Here is a 14503-nt window from a genome sequence, read left to right as displayed (position 1 = left end):
AACAGCTGCTGGATGTGGTTTAAAATGATGCTGATGAGAGTGAGTAAGACTGATCCAAAACTTTAAAGTTGCGGGCCATAAAAACCAAAACAATAAACTGAAAGAGGCTAAAATGCTTCATTAAACTGAGAGGGACGTATATAATCTCTGTAGGTCCTTCTCTAGGAGTGACTCACATTACATGAAGTCATGTATTGTTAATAAAGGTCAAAATATTGGTTAGTGCAGCTTTAACATGAGTAACTCTTGATATAAAGTCCCATTCCACTTAAAAATGCGTTTTGCTTATTGTCACTTCAGTTGGATGTTTGAGCATCACTGTGCAGAATGATGTATGTACAAAGTTTGTTTTCACATTCATCTGCATCTTGTCGCATTGCAACCAGTTTGGAGCCAATCGCGGTCCAGTATTCAACTTACACAAGTGTGATGTGAAAACTTGAAGCCTCCAGTGCACATAAACTGACAATGGACTTTACAGTGAAGTAGGAGACATCTTGTGTCCAGAGGTTAAACCTCTGAAATGAAAAATATTTGCATATTCATTGATTCTCAATTTTTTCATGAGGGAGAAAGAGCTGATGTCATTTTAAGGATTTTGAGGGGATAATTTAACTTTTTTTGTGGAAAAACTATGTTAGACTGAAATGAGTATTCACAGGCAATGGAGGTTGTGTCGCTTGTGGTGGAAAAATCTATCAGATAGGCGAGTGAATCTTCAGATCCTCCAAAACATATAATTATTCAAAAATAGTCAAAATACCCAAAAAGTCAAAAACCAATTCAAACAATCAAGAAATACATTGAAACAGGCTGAGTTAAATGTAATTATAGATTTACTGTGTATTCAGCAAGATACAAGCAAATTGGAGGCTGGTTCATGAGGCAGACACTCAGTGACCAACTCATCAACACTTACTTATATACTAATACTAATACTTATACCCTCTGTTCAACTCCTCCTATTGTGGAGCCTTTCCCGTAACTCCTCCCCCAATGTTATCACTCATGACCTTGCAATACATTACAAAAATTTGGTACAGACAGCTGTGGTCAGTCACGTAGGCAACAGATACTGCAACATTCAAGGACAAATTTGCCTCATTGGTTACAATAAAGCTACAGTGGTTACCAGTATGTGCTGTTCTCATGTGCCCAGAGTGGACTGATTTTCTTTTTAATCAAAGTTATGTGCATGTGCTATATGCTATATTGTTGCCCACAAAATTTCTTTTCTATTGGGTACATACTGTCATCCACGGTCAAGGCCTATACACACAGCTAAACTCAGTCCTCACACATAGGTTAAACACACAGTTTATATGATTACACATATGTAGGTGATTGCACAGTCACACGATCAACAGTACAAGAAAATACAGAAAATCCATCACATGCTCATCTGTTTTTGGCAACATCTGGTAGTTGCTTGACGTCCTCCTGATCCGATTCTTCATATATGTTATAAATCTATCTATGGTTTTGTCCTCCTGTTTTTCCATGCTGTATTACTGTAATTTAGGTTTCTTTTATTCTGTCTATTCTGTGTGTACACATAACATCTACTGCATATCTATCTGTCCCGGGAGAGGTTTCCCTCCTCTGTGGCTCTTCCTGAGGTTTATTCCATTTTTTACCCATTAAAGGGTTTTTTTTAAGGAAGCTGTTCCTTATTTGACTCGAGGGTCTAAGGACAGAGGATGTTGTATTGCTGTACAGACTGCAAAGCCCCCCTGAGACAAATTTGTGATTTGTGATATTAGGCTATATAAATTTCATAATAATCTTAACACATTTGGAGGGGATCTGTAAGAAAATCATAATACGAGAAAGTTTTTGGAAAATTGTATAAATTGACCACAATCCACGTGAAGTTTTGATAATGTGTATCTGGGATTTAACAAACAGCATACATACTGTGAAAATGTAATATCATGAAGCCCAAATTATTTGCTCAATATGGTCAGGCTTACATGTCTACCCTGTTATGGTAAAATGCATGTACAATAAAGGCTAATGAATGCATAAGTACAAAAACAATTTAAAAATGTTGCTCCTTGAGGCTAAAACACCCCTGTCCCAACCTGTCACATTGTACTCTCTAGCGCGAAGCTTCGATTTCTGATAGCCCCTGAAAGCAGCATCCGGCGCCAGACCGGACACAGGGAGCCGCTGTTACCTCCACCTGCTGGCCGCGGAGGTAACTGCAGCCAGGCGGAGCAACACATCCTTCATTACCGACCAGTCCAGATTGAAGGAGGACAAGAGAGGCAAGCCGTGAAAGCGAACAGATGTGAGCCGGACTACGAAAAGAGAACAAGCTGTAGTAAAGACGGAGATCCTTTGAGTCTGCTAATATGTGGCAACCCGCGTCGGAGCGACTGCAGGTAGGAGACGGCTGTGTGTGAAGAGACGCTTATTGTCGACCGGGCAGCAGTAAATAAACGGTGTTAACAGTTGCTGAAACCCGCCGTGCTGTGCAACGGTTTGCGAGCAGCCACAGATGTTTTGTGAGCGCAGTTAAATATTGTCAGCCGTATTTTAAACGCTTAAAATCAGCTCAACATATTCATTTTCTGCTCCTTTCTCCCTCTCTCTCTGTCTCTGTCTGTCTTTGTATGATTTTGGTGCTACGTTTAAATGCTACCTATTCACGTTACGCAAGCCGGGGGTACCGTGCAACAACATTTTGTACCTCCGCTGCATTCCTGTGCTAAATCCACCGCTGGATATTTTCTTAAAATGTCAAAGACAAACACACGCAGCTGTGTATAACAACATGGGCCTATTTCACCAAAATCTCTACCTTTAACACCACCAACCTACTGAGTGCAACTGCAGGCCGCCCTCCTCCTGTTGTCACTCTTTCTTTTTTTTTTTTTTTTTTTTTTACCACGTCAGGATGCTTAATCTCTGCTTTCCCTCCTCATTCCTGTGTGAAATCCCTGGAAAAAGCAAGCTCCGGCCAGTAACCTGCCGTCTGCGACCTGTTTAGAAATGGAAAAAAAACAGCCCATCGTTAATGACACGTAGTTTGATATCCAGGGGCAAAGCCGCGCACCGAGCCTGGCTTCACGTCTCCTGCAGACGTAATGCTCTCCAGATGTCGGCCTGTGGACTGCCTGCCAAGTCAACTTGCACAATCTCCTCTTCTGCCCAGGCGTCAAGAAGATGGAATCGCGAATTATTAAAAAAAAAAACCGAGAGTTCCGGGTGTTTGTCCTGCAGTCAGATGTGGAGTTAGGAGCTGTAAATTATACCACAAACACACACGCACACACACACACACCTAAATTATAAATCTGAGCTGCAAACTAACCGGTTACGACCACCAGTGGTACTTGTGTGTCGCCTAGCAACCGCGTTCCAGAATAGTTGATAACGTTCTGTTATCGATTATGGTCTGTTGAACTTTTTTTTTTTGGATAAATTGTGTTTTGTTCACCAGGCTTCAGTGACATGCTTAACAAGTGTCACAAAGTTTTATGTATATATATATATATATATATATATATATGTCATATTTTCCGTGGCTGGTTCCGTTAGCGCATGTGTGCAAGTGAATCATGCGTTCAGCTGACTATACTGAAAAAAACAGTCATTTGTATATAAGTTGAAATCATTTGAGGCAAAGTTTTATTGAATTTCACAACAGCTCATACTTCTCGGAAAGTATAACTCGTTTAGGTTCATATACCTGTTGTTATTTGGTTAGATGTCAATGTCTTAAATATTTATGACCATGTGATGACCAATAATATCTCATCCAGTTTCCACTTCCTTCAAAGTGAAGAAATCGGCACTTTTACGATCATCTTCAGCCTACCACTGGTTGGTGGTCCTAACAGAGTGATCGATGCGTGTGGCACAAGATCACCTGAGGTGCGTGTTATAGTGAATTCTGCTCTTGGGGTCTGCCAGACCTCGGAGACCCTATTTAATGTGTAGCCTTACTACAACTCTGCTCCCAATTCCAAATAACATTTCAGCTCTGGGAGGTTGTGATAGAGTCTGTCAACGCGCCCAACCCTGCATATCATGTGTCAGCTCTATATTGACTTTTTAACAGTCTCTTATGGTTGTCATGTCGTTGGGTTCTCCCACATTGTCATGCTTCCTTCCTGTGTGATTAAACAGATATGATTTTATTGCTGGTACATCTGTGTAACCTTTAGATTTGGCTTAGATTTAGACTTGGCTTGGTGACTACTAATTTTTAACAGAAAGCCTGCTTTACAAAGTTGGAGCATGTAGCGCAAAAGACATGTGCATTAACCAGGAAGGTATGGGCTAAAGAAAGACACTGTCAAGTGGCATTATGGGAGGTGTAAGATCCAGCTTTTTTTGGAGCATTACCCGTACAAGGAACTGAAAGTCAGAATATTCCGACTTCTGCTTCAATAATGCTCATATTAAACTGTCTTTCACAAGTCTTCCAAGTTAATGGAGAGGAAGTACTGACATATTGCGTCTTTAAGGGAAAACATAGGTTTGTGTGTTTTGGTCACCACCATTTAGTCCACACTAGCTTTCTTTCTGGATATCAGCTGTGGTAGCCCAAATTTCAAGATTCAGAAACAATTTATGGATGTCCTTGGATCAACAAAATCTGCTCAGGTTGTTCCCCTCTCAGGATAAACAGCAGGATACCTAAATCGCCCATGATCCACACAGAAAGCCCAAGTGACTCAGGAGGATATTGAGGCAGGAATTGTGGGGGTTTTTCTGGAGCCGAAGCTATCAGGTAGCTGATCTCGAATGTGCTTGTGCTTTATTATCTTGTGTTTGGTTGTTTTCATTCACTGTGGCATCCGTCCATATTATTCTCACTCGCGCTGTCCTACGTTGCCATAGCAACACCTGATGTCTTGCTGCATTTTTGTCTCACGCTCAGGCAGGGAGAGGAGGGGAAGAAGAGATAGATGGAGGTGGTTGGGGGCGAGGAGAAGCAGGTCGTGGTGGGAGATACACAGCTTTTTACAGTATGTTGAGGATCAGGAGTGTTGTGGTGGTGTTGCTGCTGCTTCGTCTGCCTCTGCCTCTCTGTTTTCTCTCCCTCTGTCCGTTTTTCCCTCTATGTTTCTATTTCCCCATCCCTCCTACCTCTCGCTGACCACATCCTTCAATCAGTTTCAGGCGCCCTTCCTCCCAAGCACAGGCCATGTTAGTTCAACGACACATTGCACAATATGCAGCGGTCTGGGCACGAATGAGCACATAAATACAAGTTGGCACGCAGGTTAAGCGTACGCACACAACACAACGACATGCTTCCTTTTTGAATCCCCCTGTGGCTACCAAACATGTTTTTTTTTTTCCCTCTGTCAGCGGCTCTTTCTTTAGCTGTGGTTTCCACTTTTGATGCTTTTTAACGTGTGTGACACTGACAAACTTGGGCCGAGCGGATGACAAGACGTGGAACTGACGGTGCAGAAATAGCTGACTGAGGTCAAATTCGGTCAGAACTGTCCGTGCATCTTCACTCGTTACTGTTGCCATGCCCACCTGTATTTATTTGTTTGCACATCTGTCTGTCTGTCTCTTTGTCTGTCTGAGGTTGCTTTGTGGTAATTGCTATGTAGTTGAGACTGTGGCCTTTGGTGGCAAAAGGAATCTATGAGCAGACTGGCACAAAATAACCATGGGTTTTTTTTTCAGCCAGCAGACATTTGCCCCTTGTGAACACACGGCTTTTGACTCGCTGGGGTGCCTCTAATCTGTTTGTGGAGGTTATTATTTTTCAAGGGTTTACATTTGACAGAGTTCAATCCTTCCCATTGATCAAACAGAACGGTCTCACCTGTGTTAATTTGTTAATAACTTGTTCTTACTTCCTGTGTTCTGTTGTGTCCAGAACCCTATTTTCCTAGATTAAACCTGAGGGTGGAATTATTGTTCTCTGTGGATCAGAAGGGTGTTAGGTGCTTTTCTAGTTAGCAGAGGCTCACATAGGAGTTGACATGCTGATCCCCCAAATTCTCAACAACGCATTGTGTGGACTCAGAATCAAACAAGCTGATTGATTGATCCAAGTCCCAGTAGGAGGCAAGGCAAGGTAGCTTTATATCTACAGACAGGTTTGCAAAAAATCTGGTGTTTCAGTGGAAGCTTTGGTCCAGTTTTACACATCAGTCATGGAAAATATGCAAAATTTCTCCATCGTGGTTTGGTTTGGTAGACGACTGCTGTTACTAATGCACTGAGAAAATTGTTGAAATTTATCTAAAATGACTGTTTGAATATTGTTAGATAATTCTCACCCAGCAGCTTCCCTCTGCGAAGAGGGATAGTTAGTCTGTTTTAAAGCTTAACACTTTAAAAGAAGTACAGTCCTTAGCACTTTAAGATACTTAAGATACACTCCTTGTGTGTATTTTCCTCCAAAATCTATCCAAGTGTCAAAAGAAACAGTCGTGAGAACGTCTCTGTACAGCAGGCTGGAGATGTTCCAGCCTTTATGAGACACAAATGTAGAGCTGCAATGATTAGTTGCCAACTATTAAATCAATTGCCACCTGTTTTGATAATCGATTAATCAGTGTCAGAGTCAGAGTCATTTTTTAAGAAAAAAATGTCCTAATTCTCCAGTTTCAGCTTCTCATATGTGAATATTTTCTGGTTTCTGGTATGATAGTAAACTGAATTTTTGGGTTGTGGACAAAATAAGACATTTGAATCTGTCACGTTAGGCTCTGGGAAACAGTGATCAACATTTTTCACCGTTTTCTGACATTTTATGGACCAAACAACTAATCGATTAATCGAGAAAATAATTGACAGATTAATAGATAATGAAAATAATTGTTAGTTGCAGCCCTACACGAATCCAACACAAAGTTCCTAGTTTTCACTAATAAACTAGGAAATCAGTGATTTAACAAAAACTTATCACCTAAAAGTCTGATCAGTGGTGTCTTACAAACCATATCACATGTGACATGAATGAACCAAAGACTGCACCCTCAGTGCAATTTCAAAATCGTCAAAGTACCTTCGAGACTAGTCAACACCCATTTAGTGCTGCCTAAGATTGCTGTGATGACTGAACACATAAATGAACCAATGAAGATCTTGAAGCGCTCAATGAAAATTGAAAAGTAGGTTTCTTTTCCAAATTAATAATGTTTTTGGACTTTTGCATTTTCTACCAGACAGTAGGTGAATAATGGAAAATGGACATTGTTCTCGACTGTGTCCCGTGTTTTTTATCATTTGCAGGTCTTGCCCATGTGCCCGTCTTCTCCACAGACTATTTAAGACGTTGCGGTGGGTTCATTGTTTACGTCAAAGAGTTGTTGATGTTTTTACTGCCTGCCAGAGATTGCCACCTCCGGGCTCTGAGGTTCGAGTGCTTTAATACGCACTTCCTTCCTGCAGAAGGAACCCACCAATCGCAACATCCAATCATTGACTTGCTCCAACCTACGAGCCTAGCCCTCCAATCACAATTGAGAAAAACAGGTTTTCCTCTGCGTAGGGGCCGGATGCAGACCTCCCACAGTAATCTCTGGGTTGAGCCCGTTAAGACATATTTCTTCTCGTAAACTGTTCCCGGATCAGAGGGGGAGGCTGTAAACACATGGAAGGACAGCTTTAGAAAGTTACACTTCCTGGTCCTCCTATGACTGTTGGTGGTGCATCCTACTTTAGGAAGTAACTGCCACCCTATGCTTGAGTAGCCCTCCTCCTTCTGCTCTACTGTACCTGTGAGCATCAGTGTATTCCTTCAGGACGGTTACAGAAGCAAGGTTAGGTAAAGATAAGATGCAGAACAGATGACCTTATAACAAACAGTGATGTCCTACTGTCTTGCACCAGACAGACTTACAACATCTGGTAGAGCTCAGTGAGCTCTTTCATCTTCATGCCCCTACATATGTGTCTGGGTTGGTGTATGCAGATGTGTCTCAGACAGGCTAATGTTGTTGACAAACTGTTTTGGTCTTGAGGTCTGTGTTAAAGCTGGAAACCATCCTCTACATCACAGACCAGATTTGAGGAAGAACCAGTAGCCATTTCAGGGCCATTTGTGTATCCAAAGGGTGTATTATCCTAGATTATCATGCCTTTTAGACACGGAACATCTCTCCTTTTTTGCTTCTGCTGGTTTCTTAACATTATTTCCAGCTGTTTTTGTCAGGATCACATCCCTATAACCCCTATTTTGTGTGTCTCGGTGGGTGTGGCAGAGGCCTGTTGTTGCCCTGTTATGCAGCGCCTTACCATGAGATTGACCTGAGAACCTCTTTCCTGTAAGAATGCTCCCTCAGGGGGCCGAAAGTTTAACTTACCATCTGTGACCTGTTAAGCTCATCACTGCAGGAGGCAAACTGCACAAGACACCGACTCTCCAAAGACTGTCTGCTTGATTTCTCATGGACGTGATTGTTCAAGTACTCTCCCAGATTAACATATTTCTACATGCGCATTTTCCAATTATTTAAAAGTAAGGGCTCTTTGGAAAATTAGCACACGTACTTGTCTTGATGACACTTGATTTCCAACTGTAATCAGAGACGTACTTGCAGAGCAGTCAGTCAGAATTAGCTGGCAGCAGGGAGTCTGTTTGGAGCTAAGATCCAGTTTTGACCTTGGTCGCCTGTCCAAACTTAAATATTAGTAGTTCCCTTAGAAGAAAAGTTAGCCTATGCCAAATATTGTAGGATAAAATTTATTGTCAGTACTGATATGAAGCAAAATCATATTATATGGGCATGGAGATTCATAAAATATAAATGACTGGATTGTTATAAAAGTCACACTGTAAGATTTTTGGCACTGTGAGGCTTAGTTCTTTTTTTTTATTGTAACTTTGCTCTATAAATACACATTAATCACATGGATACAGGCAGCAATGAGTCAGTGTTGATGCTTTTAGTGTTACAGTTATGCTGCTGAATAAGTAGAACATTAATGTTATGACAGTGGGTGTCATAACTGGTTACGTCCAAATAGTTTTCTTAGATTAACAGCAAGTCTAAATGTATAAAGAGTTTAAGTAACAAAACTTTTAAGTCTCCCTCTAGTCAAAAATGTGTTTTTCTTCTTGTTCCTTCAGTTGGATGTTTGAGCTTCACTGCGCAGAATGATGTATGTGCAGAGTTTGACGCTAGAAGGCTGTTTTCACATTCATCTGCTGAAGTGGGGAAAGTTTTTCTGAGCTCACGTTAAATCTCAGTTTAAGGTGTGTACGTACGAGCAGGATTTATGACATCACAACTAATTTGGAGGCGGTCGTGGTCCATTATGCAACTTGCACAAGTGTGATGTGGAAGCTTGAAGCCTCCAGTGCATACATACTGATAATGGATTTAACAGTGAAGTAGGAGACATCTTGTGTCCAGCAGTTGAACTTTTAAAATTTAAAAATATTTACATATTCATAGATTCTGTATTTTTCAGTGAGGGAGGAGGAGATGTAATTTTAAGGATAACTTTTTTTTGTTTGTTTTTGAAAAAAACTTATGTTCACAATACATTTTTCAACTTTTTAATTCACATGCAATGAGAAAATATCCCATATTTTCTCATTAATAATGTGAATCGATGGAAATCTGCTAGCTAGGAGTGAATGTGTACACTGCTAACAGGTTTTGTACTGTATGGCCTAACCTCATCAGTATATTAAGTATATCAGTATATCTTGGCTCTACCACTTCAGATGAATGAATGAATGAATGAATGAATAATGAATAAATGTTTCCTCTTCTAAAATAGAAACATAAGCAGCTGTAAAACTAGCTGTGTCACATCACATTAATTGTTTTTAAATGGTCCAACAGAATACATCAAATCAGGGCACCAGTTTTTGAGAAGAGGCCATGTGCTTCATTGTTTCAGGTATAAAGTGCAGATCAAGACTGACCAGGGATTTCTGGGCAGTTCCTGTACACTAAATGTGGGCGACCTTTCAGAAACACGTCACAGTCAAGCCATGAAACTCATCTGAGGAAGTTGGTGAATGTATGTTTACAGAGTTTATACGGAGACACTTTGATAAGGTCTGACCAGGCACCTGAAAGTAATTCACATTCCTCTGACTCATTGCGTAAGTGTCGATATCAAGACAAGGCTGTTTTTCGCAATCCTGACAGAGGGCCACTATTTGGACATTTGACTTTTCTAGTGATAGCAGCCATTGTTTAGCATGTAGATTGAAAGCATAGACAAGACCCTTGACTTGTAACTGGCTCAAAACCAACCAAACCCACACCGACCTGATGTTGGAGATGGAAAACTCCCCGGGTCCACGTAAAAGTCAGAAATAGAGTCAATTAACATCAGTAACTTGATGAGGAGACTTTTGGGGTTTGAGAAATATAAAAAACATTTAAATGCAGTGAAAATATTATGAATAGAATTCCAGCGGTACTCCATAAGCAGCCCTCCGCTCAGACCTTTTGCTCCTGGTGGGGGGTGGAGGACTCAGGGAGCCCACCACACACCCCCAGCACACCCCTCCTCTCTCCGTACCAGGGCCAACCGCAGGAATGCGAGCCGCTGTCAGGAAGCTGTAAAGTGCTGACGCAGAGGTCAGCAAGCGTTTACACACATGTGGCTTTACTTTCACAACTCCATCTTGCTTTTTTTCCTTTTCTCCTTCATCTGCTCCTTGTTTTTTTTTCTTGCCTTATCTTCCTCTTTCCTGACAGCCCCCCCACCCCTCCTTTCCTTTATTATTCTTCTCTCAACATGAAGGTCCACTATAATGAGTGTGCCTGTGACCCCAGCGGTCCTGTTTCTGCACCAACGAGATGGAAGTTGGAGTGTTGTAGGGCATCATCATAGGATTAAGCCTATTAGTCGGAGGGCACTGAATTGGCCTGTACATTTTTTTACCCATATAGTATGTAATATGTTATTCTACAGACATCATTTAACACATTATGAACACAATTGCAAACAGGACCCCAGAATCCCATTTAGACACAAAGACCATTAGGACACAATGTGAAAATGATGTTAGAATTTAGGAGTATCACTCATTGTATTAATATTGTACTACTGTCATTATAGTATTAATATATATTAGCCAACTGATAATGAATTGTTGACCGATCAATATGACTGGACCTGTCACAGACCTGACGAGTTTGAGCTACAATGCACCTATGTTAGGAAATACACCAGAATACTCTGGACACCAAACCTATATCTACTTCTTGAAGTTTATTGAGGATGTTCTTCTTGGCTTTTCCCAACAAACCAATAGAGAAGATTGATGCTAGCGTGTATTGGCAGGATTGACCACTTTCATCGCCTGAAAATGTTGACCATCTGTTATATAAAAAATAGACCTTGTGTGCAGCTCCAACACGGAAAACGGTATTGAAGTGCCAAAGAGAAAAGGAGAAAAGTGAATGCGTCCACATTAAATCCACATTAAATCATTTTTTTTTTCATGTCAGAGTTGAAATTCTGAGGCCCCTCCTCAACCGCAACCAAATAGCCAAGAATGAGGTACATTTTGTTCATTGACTCCCCCCAAATGTGGTAGCAGAAACGCACAAGTATAGTAAGTGTGAGTAAGTATAAAAAGCGGAACACAGGCTGACCTCGTAGTGTAGCTAATACCAAAATATTTTTCAAGTTAGTTGAAGTACTCAGTATTCAAATCTGCATTAACTGATTTTTTTGAACTTGTGGGCAGCAGAAACAAGTTGTGAACACCTCATGACACATCATCTTTCAAGCTAATATGTTGTACTTGTTAGCAAACAGTCACATATTTACTCATCCAGCCGTTGTGGAGCAACATTATCATTCATTTGGAGTCATGTTTCTGTCCATTTAGTGAATGTTAATCCAATATTCACTCTTTTTTAGCTCTGTTTTTTATCTCTATCAACTCCTGAGGAAACATCTGGCTCTTTAGCTGCTAAATGCCCCACTATGTTCACCAGCTAGTCACCAATTGTGTCTGTTTGCTGTTTGGTGCTGAGTGTGTAGTGTGCAGTAGGTTCACAGCCAAAAACGTCACTATGAGAGCCGTGAGAATGGATCCAAAATGGTGTAGTTGTGGGTTAGAGGGCTAAACGGTGAGCTGAAACTCGCTATGAAGCTCCGTAAAGCCGAGGGGAGCAGCAGAGTCTCCAATAACTCTGTTTAGGTTCATCGCTATGAGCGACGCCTTTGACAATACACACTGTCATTTGATACATTATTATTATGGTGATGATTACAGCCGCTTCAAGTATCCTGTCATCACCAAAGCTAACAAGAGCTATTCACACCATTCCCTGACAGCTCCTGTCGTCTCCTAACCCTCCGTGGATTCTCATTATTATTAGGGGGGTTTGGGAGGGTCAGGTGGACATGGGCTCTCCACCCTCTATCACCCTGAGTGCCCTGAGAGTCGTTGCCAACCTTGCTAGTTAAAAGTAGCTAACGCAAAAGTCTTTCCCTAGTTTTAAAGCTGTATCTAGGAGAAAGTGAGCAATAATGAAGTTATGAAACAAAGAGAGTGACATACAGTAACCTTGCAAGTCAGAATCAAAGCAGCTTCTTGATGTGGTGTCTCTGCCAGTTCCCTGAGGCAAGCATGCCTAGTTAAATTCATTTCACCGTCATATTATACAAAACCTGTTAAAGCTGCGCCGGCGGCTCAAGAAAGGTCATCCAGAGGAGCTGCAAAGAAACCGATAAATAAGCAAATTGCCGTTAAGAATATTAGATTCCAAACATCCGCAGGTGCAACAGGCCTCTCAAATGTTATTTCTCATGTACAAGAATTTATTTTCTTTCTGATATATTGCCAGACCAATACAGTCTTAAATAAATAAGGTTAGGCTGCAGACACACAACCCAGCTGACATGCCACAGGTCTGCCTTTTCTTTCTCGACCTGATTTCATTAGCTGCTCCATTTTGTCTCGACTGTTTCGAGGAAGCCCAGAAATTCCACAGGGTGCACACAACGCACGGGGCCAGATCGACCATGTGGTTCTGCTCGGCTTCAGGAAACACTGGCCGTGGACTGTAACGTAGTGTGAGAGCAGACGGCTTGCTTGTCTTGTTTTGACGGAGGCAGTGAGGGCAGAGCTCCCCTTTATCTGCTCCTCACATTCCACTTTCTGCTGCAATAAGGCCTCCCTCACCATCTCACGTCCAGTCATCATCTCCAGTTTTCACCACCGCGATGTGTTCTCTGTGGGAGTGTGTGTGTGAGGGGAAATCTGGAATACTTGCACCTTGAGTATCATACATGGTATCTTTTTTTTTTTAATACGTGTCAAACAAAAGTTTACAACATAATATCCTGTTGTCCTTGGTATCAGTATTTTATCACCTTGGAGTACCACAACAGTTGTATTGAGCAAAAAGCAGCATTTTTTTTTCTATCTTCACTGTTGTGTAAATCTCACATATTTGTGAGGCTAGTTCTGTATTACACACACAAAAAATGACAAAAACCACTAAAATGCTGATGTGTGGGGGTTGCAGTTTTTTTGGCCTCCAGCAGTGTTGACTTGGAAATTAAAAATGTTGAACTACATGCTTACAGTTGTCTGATACGGATTGGGAGTTTGGCTAAAGCACAGTCTCAATTTCTGTCTTTTCTCCATCAGCACTTTCAGAGCATGCTGAAGACCAAGCTAAATGTGCTGACGCTGAGGAAGGAGCCGTTGCCCACGGTGATCTTTCACGAGCCCGAGGCCATTGAGCTCTGCTCCACCACACCGCTCACAAAGTCCAGGACCCATGCTGGATACAAGGTAAAATCACATGAACCTAATAATCCCTAAATCCATTCCTGTCCATGAATAGTAAATCTATAATAGCATTAATAGACCCATAATCCAACTGTTTTTCCTTTTTTCTTCGGGACACACACGTTTTATTGTACACCCCCAAGTAACACAGTTTTTACATCTGAATCACAGTCTCGATTTATTTGTGTTAAATGTGCGTGTTTGTGCGTGTGTTCTGCCATGAGTGTGTTTGTTTTCCTCCTCTCTGGCTCTGCTAAGTGTCAGATGTAGAGTTCGATCCAATGAGCTGTTTGACTCGCAGCCTATTCTCCTTTCTCTGTCCTCGAAACAGAAAACAAACGGGGCTGCAGATTAAAATAGCCAACAGCCACGCTCTGTTATTACACACAACACTTCCAACCACGTAACCAAGTCTGTGTGTGTGTGTGTGTGTGTGTGTGTGTGTGTGTGTGTGTGTGTATGTATTTGCCTATCCGTGCCACAGCATTGTAAGCATAACAACATAAACAGAGACATGGGTGCATGTGAGACAGCTTCAAGTGGCTGTGATTTTGTTTTGCAAGTTAAACGTTGTTTCAGTCATTAATACTGTACCATTAACAAACATGTCTGAAAAGTAATTGAGCTTTTCCAACTTAACCTCGCTATATGAAGCAAACTAAAACAAGAATAAACATTTCAAAGCTGGCAGCTGCCTTGAAATTTTGAGGAGAAATATTGCCTCTTGAAATTATTGCCAACAAACACAGAAGTGGAACACACAGTCCCAATGCTTGCTGTTGGTATTGGTCT

At 41.4% G+C, this 14503-nt stretch overlaps 1 protein-coding gene across 1 annotated transcript in view; it reads left to right on the top strand.

Annotated features, from left to right (window-relative positions):
- Positions 1-2204: 2204 nt before the first annotated feature.
- Positions 2205-14503, top strand: part of pid1 (phosphotyrosine interaction domain containing 1) — a 30945-nt gene continuing 18646 nt past the window's right edge. The window contains exons 1-2 of the mRNA XM_067594481.1: positions 2205-2387; positions 13568-13714. Of these exons, the coding sequence (XP_067450582.1) occupies positions 2358-2387; positions 13568-13714 (177 nt within the window). The 5' untranslated portion in view covers positions 2205-2357. The remainder of the gene's footprint in view (positions 2388-13567; positions 13715-14503) is intronic.

The sequence above is a fragment of the Thunnus thynnus genome, chromosome 7, assembly GCF_963924715.1.
Source record: "Thunnus thynnus chromosome 7, fThuThy2.1, whole genome shotgun sequence".
NCBI classification, from domain to species: Eukaryota; Metazoa; Chordata; class Actinopteri; order Scombriformes; family Scombridae; genus Thunnus; species Thunnus thynnus.
The sequence above is the reverse complement of the archived record's forward strand: the minus strand, read 5'-3'. Positions and strand labels throughout refer to the sequence as shown.